The sequence below is a fragment of the Neopsephotus bourkii genome, unplaced genomic scaffold, assembly GCF_033783945.1.
Source record: "Neopsephotus bourkii isolate Nb327-2 ecotype Australia unplaced genomic scaffold, CSIRO-AGI_Nbou_v1 NB_941, whole genome shotgun sequence".
NCBI classification, from domain to species: Eukaryota; Metazoa; Chordata; class Aves; order Psittaciformes; family Psittacidae; genus Neopsephotus; species Neopsephotus bourkii.
Genome location: NW_026901435.1, coordinates 1089285 through 1102547, shown reverse-complemented (window position 1 = coordinate 1102547; position 13263 = coordinate 1089285). Strand labels below are relative to the sequence as shown.

The 13263-nt window shown below is 41.8% G+C and overlaps 1 protein-coding gene across 3 annotated transcripts in view; it reads right to left on the bottom strand.

Annotated features, from left to right (window-relative positions):
- The window catches only part of IBTK (inhibitor of Bruton tyrosine kinase), a 62369-nt gene extending 49851 nt beyond the window's left edge, over window positions 1-12518 (bottom strand). For 2 of the 3 annotated variants that reach the window (XM_061358357.1, XM_061358358.1), the window contains exons 1-2: window positions 12288-12517; window positions 2207-2866 (exon numbers count right to left, since the gene is read on the bottom strand). In XM_061358357.1, the coding sequence (XP_061214341.1) occupies window positions 2207-2530 (324 nt within the window). In that variant the 5' untranslated portion in view covers window positions 2531-2866; window positions 12288-12517. Of the gene's footprint in view, window positions 1-2206; window positions 2867-12287 lie in introns of all 3 variants that reach the window. The other variant, XM_061358359.1, reaches the window with a different exon arrangement.
- Between the last annotated feature and the right edge of the window lie 745 nt (window positions 12519-13263).

The window sequence follows — 13263 nt, the reverse complement described above, 5'->3', positions numbered from 1 at the left end:
GAAAAACAAAAATTAAGGGAGCACAAGTCATTCAAGCATGACAGAAGGCCAGCTAGCCACAGCTGCAAGGAGGGATTTTAACCCATAACTTCATTTGGAAAAACACTAGCCAGAACAACAGAAACATCCATTCTCCAAATTATAAAGGCAACCCTACTAGCAACAGTGCTGGTATTAATTCACTGCATGACAGAAAGACCAATTTATTTTTATGATTTAACAGGTAGCTGGATATTCTCTTTGGCAGCTGTAGCACTCATTACAAGCAGAACAGAGGCTGCAGTGGCATCCACATGGTCTGAATTTTTAAAAACAAGCCCTAATAGCTGAGTGGCAAAACTTGTAGTTAAGTACAGTCTGAGAGTAAATTATAACTGCTTCCAGCCCACAAAAGAAATACCTCACTCGCACTAGCTGAATACCCTGGGGTCGATTCTGGGACCAGTGCAGTTTTAACATCTTCACTAATGACCTGGATGACAGAAAAGAGTGCACCCTCAGCAAGCCTAATCGATGATACAAGACCAAAAGGAGTGGCTAATAAGCCAGAGGGTTGTGATGCTATTCATAGGGTCCTTGACAGGCTGGACCAATGCGCTGAGAGGAATCTCTTTAACAATGGGAAAGGCAAACCCTGGCCCTGGGGAGGAACAACCCATCATACCAATACAGTTGGAGGCCAACTGGCTGGAAAGCAGCTTCGCAGAATAGCAGTTGGGGCTCCTTGTGGACAACCAACTGATCACAAGCCAGCAATGTGTCCTCACAGCTAAGAATGGTGAAAGCATCCAGGGCTGCATTTGAATGTTGCCAGCAGGTACTCATACTACAGCATTACTCAGCACAGGCAAGCTGCAGCTGAAGTGCTGGGTTCAGGTCTGGACTCCCCATAACACGAAAGACATAAACATAAAGAAACAAGTACAGCAGAAGACCATGAAAATAATGACTGAGGCATCTGACAGTAACACAGTACAGGAGGGAGACTTGAGTTAAGGAACTGGGAGGCAGATCACTCTTCATGAGTGTCATTCTGCTCCTTAGAAGAATATCAGCAGAGCTATCAGAAAATGTCATTCATTTATGCACTGCGAAAAGAAAAATATACCTGGGGAAAGCTGTACAGGCCTTCTGTAAGCAACTATCAAAAATACAGATATACACACATTAGGGGACTGATTACTTTTTCAGACCTCCCATACACAGTTTCCCGTTTTCTAGAGAACAGAATTATAAACAATTCCTATACAAACACCTACTTCCGTCAAGTTTAATGAAAACTTCCTCACTATGTAAGGGTACAGTACATTAAATACATACTTAAGTTACCAGACCTTCAAGAATTAAAAAAAAAACCCAAACAAAACAAAACAAAAAACTGAACCCAGAACAATTTTGCTTAAAATCCTGTTGAAAGAAGAGAGCTTTATGTTTACAAATGGCTAGTCACTGCCATGACTGTAAAAAGGCTGAACTCAAAATAGAAAATTATCTGCCTTAAAAGGTCAGATTTTAAGCAACCCTAAACCACAAATATTTTGTTTTCTCACATGATTAAAAGGACCCTGAACATCTCAGCCATATATAAATCTTCCCTTTGCTGTACTTGGGACAGGAGGAACAAAAGGAAAAGCAATCAAAAATATAAGTGGTAGGGAAGAAACAGCAATTGCAAGAAAGGAATGAGAGGCACTAAGCAAATGCCCTTGTTAAAATATGAATGAAATGGGGATTTGCTTAATGAAATGTTCCATATCTTAAAGTGCTTCTCACTCAAAAGTTAGACTCATTTCTAATTATAACTCAATTTAAGCTTGCATTATTTTATTTTCTCTAATAACACTAATTGGTATAATTACTGAAGAGTCTATTTTCATAGCATCTTTAGTCTGATCACTCTCTACTTTTCAGATCCTGACCATAATATCTTCTACACAAAACAGTCTTCAAGGAAGCCCACAATTAATCAGCAATCCTCAGTCAGTACTGATTTCTCATGGGCAAAGGCAGACGTCTTTTACAAACACAGAGTTAACGTTGAAGTAAATCAATACACTGTGATCTAAACACAGCAGTAAGACAACACTCAAGAGACTTCCAGTCAAGTTTAAAACCCCCCTTTTACATAAGCAATACATATCTAAAAATTGTGGGAAACTACAGCTGCAAAAAAAATTGAGGGAAACTACAGCTGCAAATCACTCACCTTCAGTAATGACAAAACACAATCAATGTATCCATAAAATATACTTCTGTGCAAAGCTGTCCACCCAGATTCTTTGTCTTTCACTGAGAGATCTACTCCTTTGGTCTCAGCCAACCAGTCTAGCACGCCTTTTTTGCCACAAGACGAAGCAAGATGTAGAGCGTTTCTACCAAAGGCATCCTTTAGAGTTGCAGCATTGTAGCAGTAAGAAGAGAGAAAGGCCTTGATCTGGCCTTCGCTTCCTCTGGTTACTACAGAAATAACATCCAAAGCATGCTGTAGAGATCGACATTTTGAAGTGCACTCTGGCATGAGAGAATTCATTTTCACCTACTCCTCTCCTTAAGGGGAACAGCCCTTAAGTTTATCAAGGCACTCAATTCAGTACACAACACAGTGCCTTAAAAAATTTTGTAATTCCAAGGATGCAAATCCAGTTTATTGAGCTGCCATTAGAAATATTTCTACTGCTATGTTTGGCACTTGATCCAAATAAATATTTATAAATATATATTTTTAGAAGTCTTATTTCACCATCTTATATAACAAATATTCGTGTCCGTAGAAAATTCCAAAAGCAAACTATCTCAAGTGTGCAGAGGGGGATTCCCCCTCCACACTACCTTAATTCTTCTAACACTCCATAATTGCAAGGGAGACCTGAAAGAGAGCAAAACAGAACAGATTAATTAAAAAAAAAAAATATCCCCTGCACTTTATATTATATATTACAAATTCCCCTGCATTTGATATACAATGTAAATGCCTATCAAACTAGAAATGTGGTGAGGGTTAACTGACCTACCCTGCGCCATCTAAACCTATACTCAGGCATTCAGACAGTTTAAAAGACCATGACTCCACTCCCCAGCCCAGGCTCCAAAGGCAGGAACCTCCTCCCTTTCTTTTACATAAATCTTCGAGCATACACGTGAACTGTATCCAAAGTCATAACCCAAAAATCACCCACCAACAAGTCCTTGGCTATCAATCAGAAGCTTTGTCACACCCAGAAAGAGGGAGAGCCCACCACAGTTTCCCTTAGCCACTGCAAAAAATGGTTGCACTCTGGGTTCTCTTCCCTGACCTGAATGACTACCCATCTCCCTACTAAGTCTCTTCTACAGAATCACCATGAAGGCTCCTCTCCACCACTCTCGAAGCAATGGTGACAGGAAGGATAGCAACAGAATGAAGCAAAGCAACTTCAGTACAGGAGATTTAAATTCAGGCTGTCAGCAGTCATGCAGGACTAATGTCTAAAGCTCCTCAAACAGGTGGGAAGATGCAAAGGCTGAAGTTGGAAGGGGTAAGGGAGAAAGAAGAAGGGCAGCAAAGATATAAATTCTTCTACATTAAAATACATTCATTCACAGTCCGGGGCATACAGCATTTCTGCTTATCTGTGCATACTTACCTATAGCATATCCATCTTTCTCTAAAGAAGGCCTGAGAGAATCAATCATCTAGCCTGTTAAATGTGTGCAGTTATACTTAAAGGAGTTACAGCACACAAAGTGCAGACAGCAGTATAAAAATCACAGATCAACCCATCTAAAACAGAAAAAGAGAACTATATACATCACCGATACACTGCCTAACTTAATGTGAACTGTACTTGGTTCCAAAAAACATCACACTTCAATCTTTCAAGCATAAGCTGCAAAAGTGAGTGAAATAATATTCAGTCATGTCAACCTTCCTTGATGTTTTTGCTTGTTATGCAAACTGTAATTTAAAGTTCCTTTATCTCTAAGTAAAATATTCCAAAAGCTAGACAATGCCACCATGAAAGCTGAATAAACAAAACTAAAAATGCTAACAAATCCTTGGGAGGAGAGGGGGGACACAACAAAACAAACAAAAACCCCACCCTGCTACCTTTCCAGCTCGGCAGTTATTGTCTATGTGCACACTCCACTCCTTGGTCCCCACCCCTTTAAAAAAAAGCCTGTCAAGCTTACCTTCCCTTGCTTTTCAGGCACTAAGTGTGTAACCACATTTTGTTAATGTCTCTCTCTACAAACAACTGTCAGGGACAGATTATTTTGTTTGGAAAATAGAAATCCCAATCCTTCTCCTATTTCACAAATTATCAAGATGGCCACCAAGCTGAAAGCAATCTGTTTAGAGCAAACACTAGTAAGGGAATCTAAACTTTCATGAAAAAAAATAACTCAACCATTTCTAATCTCAGAGCATTTACACACCTGATGACACCAAGCTGTGTGGTTCGGTTGATACGCTGGAGGGAAGGAATGCCATCCAGAGGGACCCTGACATGCTTGTGAGGTGGGCTGAGGACAAACTTATGAAGTTTAATCATGCCAAGTGCAAGGTCCTACACCTGGGTCAGAGCAATCCCAGGCACAGCTACAGATTGGGCAGAGAAGAGATTCAGAGCAGCCCTGTGGAGAAGCACTTGGGGGTGTTGGTTGATGAGAAAATGAACATGAGCTGGCTTCAGTGTGCGCTTACAGCCCAGAAAACCAACCGTATCCTGGGCTGCATCAAAAGGAGCGTGACCAGTAAGTCGAAGGAGGTGATCCTGCCCCTCTACAATGCTCTCGTGGGACCACACTTGGAGTATTGTGTGAAGTTCGGGTGTCCTCAACATAAGAAGAGAATAGAACTGTTCGAACAAGTCCAGAGGAAGCCCATGAGGATGACTGGGGGGCTGGAGCACCTCCCATATGAAGACAGGCTGAGAAAGTTAGGGTTCTTCAGCTTGGAGAAGAGAAGGCTGCGTGGAGACCTCATGGCAGCCTTCCAGTATCTGATAGGGGGCCTATAAGGATGCTGGGGAGGGACTCTTCATTAGGGACTGTAGTGATAGGACAAGTGGTAATGGGTTAAACTTAAACAAGGGGAGTTTAGGTAAGATCTACGGTAGAAGTTCTTTACTGTGAGGGTGGTGAGGCACTGGAACGGGCTGCCCGGGGAAGCTGTGAATGCTCCATCCCTGGCGGTGTTCAAGGCCAGGCTGGACAGAGCCTTGGGTGCCATGGTTTAGTGTGAGGTGTCCCTATCCATGGCAGGGGGGGTGGAACTTGATAATCTTAAGGTCCTTTCCAACCCTAACCATTCCATGTTTCTATGACAAAATCTTCAATATTGAAGGTTGTCCTGGTTTTAGCAGTAGCAGTCATTTTTCTCTTTCTTGGTAGCTGGTGCAGTGCTGTGTTTTGACTTTCGGGCTGGGAACAGAGATGATAAAAATGATGTTTTGGTTTGGCCAAGGACTTTGTGAGCCTCATGCTCCGCCAGGGAGGAGGGGGAGCCAGGAGGAAGCAGAGACAGGACACCTGACCCAAACTGACCAAAGAGGTATTCCATACCACAGCACGTCATGCCCAGGAGGTAACTGGGAGTTACCCGGAAGGGCTAGAGGGCCTGCAGGGTTGGAGAAGGTATCGGTCGGTGCTTGGTCGGGCTGGGGGGGGCGAATTATTGGTCACCTGGTGATAAGGTGTATTCTCTTTCCTTGTTATTTCCTTTATCATTACTATTATTGGTGGCAGCAGTAGTGATTTGTGTTATACCTTAGTTACTAAACTGTTCTTATCTCAACCCGTGGGAGTTGCATTCTTTTTTGATTCTCCTCTCCGTCCCTCCAGGAGTAGGGGGAGGGCAAGAAGGAGGGGGGAGTAAGTGGACAAGCTGTCTGGCTGGGTTCAAACCACGACAAAGGTTTTGGCTTTTTTAACCTCATTCAGAAGGAATTAAATACTTGGAATCCGAATGTGCGGATCAGAAGCTTTTTGGTATATACCTTCAAAGCAATTTCAAACACGCAAATGAAGCCAAGGGGGGGGGGAAGGGGAAGAAAAAAGTCTTTTTTATTCACTACAACTTAGTCCCTCATCCCTCACCAGGTGAAACACTCAGAAATACTTCAAATCAAAACTGACCGCAACTGTTTAGCTTACTTCTGTCACAGCAAGCTTCAGTTCACTCTATCAGGCATTTTACAACCAACATAAGAACTTCTGCAGCAACACAAGAAGTGTAATATACACCTGTGTGGATGCTTCCCCTTTCACCTTCTTTAAAGCCTCAGACTATAACGTAAAGTGAATCACCATCACAAGCTTGAAACAAAGCTCTAGTTTCAAGAAGCAAGCCTAACTTGCTACTCCAAGGAATCAAAGTGTGACAGACTCAAAGTACCAGCAGATTTAGATTACCAGTGCATCAAATACACTTCTAAATAGCAATCATTTTAAAAAAATAATAATATTTGCGCAGCTATCGGAAAAGCATCAGAAATGTCATTATCCTCAAACTAATTTGTCATGTTCCATCAGTATGCCACTAGGCAATAAAATTATTCTGTGGAAGAAGTATTAATTTTACATATGCCTTATGAAGCAAATCTTTAATAAATTCATCATTAAGACATTGCTATTAGTGCTACAAAGAAAGAAAAGTAGAAAGAAAAAGGACAAAGAAACTTATTCAGGCAAACCATAAAATAGACTCATCTGTTAGGTAAACTGGTATGAAATGGGATTGCCACCCCAGGAAACAGCCCTGCCATGCCTCATGCCATACCTTCCCTGGTGCAGACACACACCTACTCAAGACACTGAATTGTACGAGAAAACAATTCACAAGAAAGCAAAGCCTGGTTCCAAAAAACCCTTGTGACATTCCAAAAACGGAACAGAAAGGCCAGAGAAAAACTTCAAAACACCTGAGCTCTAGTCTAAACAATAAAATACCGTGAACCACACATTAAAACAATAAAAGTCTGGTACTAGATAGAAATATAACCTTGCATAACTCATACTCACTCCATTATGATGACATTTACTGCAACTATGTGAAATATGACTCTGCTGAATTATTTATTTACAGGTCATTCTAACCCAGCCCTCTTTACTATAAACATTACAACACTAGAAGCTATATTAGTACATTGATACATATACCTTGAGTTCCGAGACAGAAGGCTATAGATCAAGATTTTACCCCTCCATAATAAACACTGGCATGCCAGTAACACCCACTATCATGTTATTACAACATCTGAAAAGGGTTAATAATCAGATCTGACTATTTTTAAATACAAAGGAGGTCGTTAAATGAAACCTTGAAATTTTAAATTTGTGAACTGATGCTCATGTCTGGGTGAAAATCTTTGTGCTGTCTAAATGCTTACTACTATATGGAGTTCCAGCTGCAAATCAGCACCCAAAATAAGCACAAAGTAGGAACAGCACCAGCATTTTTTACATATTGAATTTAAATGTCCAGAACATGGTGCCCTTCTGATTATGAGTATCTGTTCTTATTTTAAGGTGTTAGGTATTTCTGCAGGCTTCTCAGCACTAATCCTATTTATGTCATAATACCAGTGTCTTCCTAATGCTGTAATTATTAAAAGACATATATAGCTAAATATCATCTTTTAAATATTTTTATGATACAACAGGCATCATTTGGAATCCAAGGTCTTATTAAAAACTGATTCCTAATTAACATATTCATTATAGAAAAAAGTCACCAAAAATGAGGAATTGGAGCAGTATTCAGAGTATCCTACAGATGTTTTATTTCAGCAGCAAGCAGATTTCTGATTTTCTCTTAGAGACATGAGCTACTTATTATACATGTTCACAGCTCAGGAAAGTTTAACTTGGATGGAATTCCTAAGTAGCAAGAAAGCGTGTGTGGTATTTTGCCTCCTGAAACTGAGTTGAGGAGTCTGAGTTCCTCAGAAAGGCAAAGCACCACTGCACCACAGCAGTCAGACACACAAGGACAGCGTCAGATGTGTCATCTGACCTTATGGAGGCAGAACTCCTGCAGCTGAAAAAGCATCCCTTTACCTACTACAGATGTCTCAAAAATCTGTTTCTTTCAAGAAGTCACTACAAATAGGCAAATATTTGGCACTTGTTTGTAAGAAGTCTAAAATCAAAGCTGCACATTCATACGACTAAGCTAACGAATACCTTAAGAACTAAGGATAATTATGGTAGTCGATTTCAGCTTCTGCAAACAGCAAAAGGCAGATGTGAAACCTCAAGATTCTGTTCAATCACTGGGAAAAATGAACCGAGTTGGCAGATGTTTCCCACTTTGGAGTTCCAGAAATATCTCTGCATATCAGAGCTGCTTACATGGTGGGTTAGTGCTTACCTATTTTGTTATCCAAGATGCTTCCTAGAATAGATAAATGTATATATAATCGTTTTCTGGTAATATGAATTCTCACAAAAATTAAGCCCAGAAGAAAAGATGATGAAACCAAGGCAGCTTTAGGAACTCCTACTAAGTATTTGTTTCTTCATTAATGTCTTTCAGAAGACAAACCCAGTGAAGGCAGAGCATATTAAGCACAAATATTTGTGATGAACAGAACACTGATGTTCAGCACAGAGACATCACAAGCTACTGGGTATAGGGAGATACTAGACTGCTCATTTCCACATCTGTGGGATCATGTTCTCCATCAACACGGTCACTATTTTCTTTTTTTCTAGTATTTATTTCCACAGAGGTTGTATGCTTTTGGCTCAAAGATACAAGAGTGCTATGAGAAAAGGGTTGATAGCAACCAACCCCTACGACAAGGTTGGCAGTTTCAATACACGTTTCTGGCATTCAGTCTGGGATGCACACAGGATACTCGAATTCTTTTCTGTGGTCTTCCACATTCTTCCTGATGAAAGCCTCTACTCACTACTGGATACAGCAAAATCTGGTTAATACGGATGTGGATACCAGTTCCAAGGCAGTGGCTAGCAGCTGCTGTTGTAGTTGTTTTCATCCTGATAGAGACAATGGTCTTGTGTCAAAGTGAAAGAAAACAAGAGATTCAGCTAGTTAGAGCTCAGTGCCACTTGAAGACAGATCGCTGGTTTTGCACCTTCCAAGTCCTCTGCATTAAAATAACTAATTGTCAAATTAGTGTCATGGCCTTGAAGCCCAGCTCTAGGTTGCTTTACTAAGAATTCATTTATCAAGACCTTACTTGATCTTTAAATTGGCATAACCTCACTCCTTTCACTGGTTTTCTGTTGGATTTTTTTTTTATGTGATACTGATTTTTTGATAAACACCAGTTGCACCTGGGATGCACTTGGTGAAAAACTACCTAGGATTTGGCTCTCCTAAAAATGGCACTAAATAATGGTTTCTATTTTCCACATAAAAGAAGCCTAGAGTTTCCCTGGTCAATCCTGATACTCCTCCTTTAAAAAAATAAAAAATAAAAAACAAAAAACCAAGAGCAGGGTAAATAATACAGCTTTCCAAAAGGTGCAAAATTCATTTGCTCTTCCTTTTGGTAGTAAGTTACTAAATAAAGAGAGAGTCCATCCTCATAAGGGTAATGTGAGATCTCAAAGACTTCCAGCGTGAAGTGGAAGGGGAGGGGAGGGGGGTTAAACAAGCATGCTGATAATTAATAATATTCTCCAAGTTGGTCCATTCACACATTTCATAACATCACAAAAGACCTGTAACCATAACAGCATGAAAATCCTGAAAATACCTGTATTCAAAACAAACTTATGGAGACACCATGCAGAGTACTTGATTAGTAAGCTAACTAAAAAAAAAATAAAATAAATCTAAAGCTTATAGAAATAAAGACATGGGACTTTGCTATCATATTGATGTTTTCTAGGATTTTCTGTTGACTGGAGTCTTACCTCAAGGCACCTTTTACTAATACATATTAAAGTAGTAGTTTAGAGTCTGACAAAAGTGACTAGCAAATCAAAGCTGGGTAGCAATATAATAAAAGTAGCATTGGCACTAAGCAACATATCTTCAAGGAAACACACATGAATTCCTAGATAAATATACAGCTTTCAGCTATAAGCAGCACAGAACAGTTAGACTACTGATTTCTCTTCAGAAGATTACTTATCCACAGATAGATTAACATATTCAGAAATTCCCTGCACATTTGTTTAAGTCTGGGCATAAATCTAGTATTTTCAGCCCCTTTAACAATATTACTTGAATATACAATATATTGGGGGGGGGAGAGGGGGGAAGAAGTGACTGAATATGCAATGCAAAAAGGGTAAGAGTAAGCTATGCAGCAGCTTAGAGTAGTGTGGCAGTCAGAAACTCCCACATAGAGTCTTTTAAATAGCTAATTCTTTTTGTTACAGAAGCACTGCAACACAAGGCACAGAAAGTAAGGGTTCTGTTGTTCTCAATACACACACATCAGGTAGAGTGCTGCCTCTAGTTGAGATACCAAGGTTTAAAAGAAGTAGGTTAGTAGAAGAAAACTTTAGAAATAGAAACTAGAATTACTAGGTTTCCAAACCAACCTGTGAGTGCATGCTGAGAAAACTGATCTATTTTCTCCTTCAGCTGTGATTTCTACAGACGACACAGTGTGTTTAAATAAGACAGCTGTTACATAGTCTCACAGAACGATTAGGGTTAGAAAGGACCTTACGATTATCTAGTTACAACCCCCCTGCCATGGGCAGGAACACCTCACACTAGACCATGTCACCCAAAGCCCTGTCCAACTCTTGTCCATTTTACCCCTGACAGTGGGATAAGTAGTCATTTGTTCAATTGTCATAAAAGGTTAAGTTTGTATGTCAGGAAGAACTTTCAAATGATAAACTCAATGCTAGTGAGGCTCTCAAAACGGGCTAGACAACAAGCAACTTGTTCAAGTTTTAAGTGAATATGACCTGCCTGGAAGTAAAGCTATAGAGGAAAACCAATCTGCCTTTAAAAACACCAAGTTCCACATGCCTGCTATGTCCCCTGGGCCATGGCAGATACAAGCTGCTTAGTTCCAGGGCCAGGGCCTCTGTGCCACCACTTGGCACAAGTACACCCATGGCACAGGTGACCTTTAGAGGTTCTCTCCAGTGTTTCTACAACTTCCTCATTCAGTGACAATGGCATAATCCTTACGGGGATGAGGCATTCATCGATCCAGTAACTCTAATCCATTTGCCCCCAACAGTGCTAACAAGCACTGCCAATTAAAGGCAGACTCGCCTGTCAAAAAAAAACCACCAAAATACCACTGGTAGCTAAATTCAGCTGCAACACGTCACAGCACATTTATTAGTTAGGAATCACAATACATAAACAGTATGAAATAAACACACTGAAATACTGTACTTGGCATATCTAGAAATAGTCACAACTACTCATTTAATAAGTGTAAAATGAAATAAAACATAGAGAAAGTGGTATGGACAAAATTATAGTGAGGGCATTTCCACAATAACGTTTTTTATTGAAACAGATAACGTGATGATAAGCCAAGAGCAATGAACCACAAATCTATTCTAGAATTTCACCACACTTAAAACTATATCCAATATATACATCAACTCTTAGGAGAAGCTGACTTTTCTGAATTAATTCTGAACTTCTTGTACACTATTACTAATGAATATCCACATCAGATGTTGGTTGATCATTAGTTTTTATAAAACACAAACTGTGGTCAATTTCCATGAAGACTGACAATTGCACTGACCATGTCACCAACAAAAGGTCTGGATTTCAGAGGTCTGGTGGCTGGCCCCTAAAAAGACTGCACAGAAATATCCTTTTAAGCTAACTACCAGATTTCAGCTCTCTAGTGCTTATGCTGCTGCTCAAAGACAGCAACACTGAGAGCTGCTACCAAAAGCCACAGACGAGTATCACCCACAAAGTCAGAACAAAACAGGCTTGCGGGGAATCTCCAGCTAAGGCAAGGGCCGCTGCCAGTGTCAAAAGGAGAAGGTCTGAAGCGTTTCAAAGAACCAGCCACAGGCCATGAGCAGGCAGGGGGGGAAGGCAGCCGTTTTGACTACTACTACACACGTCCACGTAGCCGGGAAGTGACGAGGGTCAGAAGAGACTTATCAGAACAGGCGGTCAAGCCACTTTTCTTCCGCCTCGAAGCCGGTCCCCTCCCATCCTACGTGGCCGGCTAGCTCTCCTGCCCGGGGCTCTCCCCACTCCTACAGTCCCCCACCGCCGCAGTATCGTCCCGTCCCAGCCGGCAGTGCCAACCATGATACTGACACACGCCCCCCAGCCCTGCTCCCTCTCCAGACACATCAGCAGGTCGCGGCCCGCCCCTCACCAGTCGCTAGATGAATGGACTCGGGCGGGCAGGGCGGAACACGCGCTGAGCAGCACGGGGGCTCATCCTCAGTGACACCGGGACAAAGGCAGGGCCGGGCTGCTGCGACTACCGCAACACCTCAGGCGGCGGTGACAGCGGAGACGGCGACGGCGGCAGCGACAGCCGGTGCCAGCACCTCACAGCCGGGCGCAGGGACAGCAAACACCGCACCCCCAAAGAAGCAAACCGCCGATTGGTAGCAGCTTTGCCGCACCTCGCAAGTCCATTGGCTGCAACTACCACCTCAACACCGCCCCTCGTGACTGAGCCCGGATTGATTGATTGATAGGCTGGGTCTGGTGGCGAAGGGGGCGGGGCTTGTCTTGAAGGGCAGTCCCGGGGCCTGTCAGGGGAGAGTGGAGGTGGCTGTTGGTGGGGTGAGGAAGGGGCTGGCTGTAGGCCGGTGAGAGTAGGTGGAGGGGAGAAGGCTGAGGTGTTTTCAGTGCCTTTGTCTGTCAGCCTTCAAGAGAGAAGCGGTGTGGCCAGCGCTGAAAGAGGGGGACGAGTTTCTGGCGAGGCCACGCCTTTCCAGCAGGACTCGAAAGCAAACAAATCGTCAGCCTGCAGGTCTCTATAAAATGATGAGAGGCAGTATCGAGAAGGTTGCGTTGAGGCAGATTGCTTTAAAGTAATGTGATTTCTCTCTCTGACAGAGCAAGTGGCTCGATTAATAGCATGCAGCTTAATTTTTGTGAGGGTTTTAACGCTAACTCGGTGCAATCTCTTAAGGAAACTTTATATGTGAAAAAAATGCTCTTGTAAAGTAATTACCTATGGTTCATTTAATGTGTGTTTGAAGTAAACTCCGTGAGGGCTCCGTTCATTTCTGCTTTTTAATTAATGTCTTGGGTGATGTAATAGGTGCTATAGATTACAGATTAAATCTGGAAGAGAAGGTGGGGTGGTTTAAGGTGGGTATCTGGGAACTGAAAAA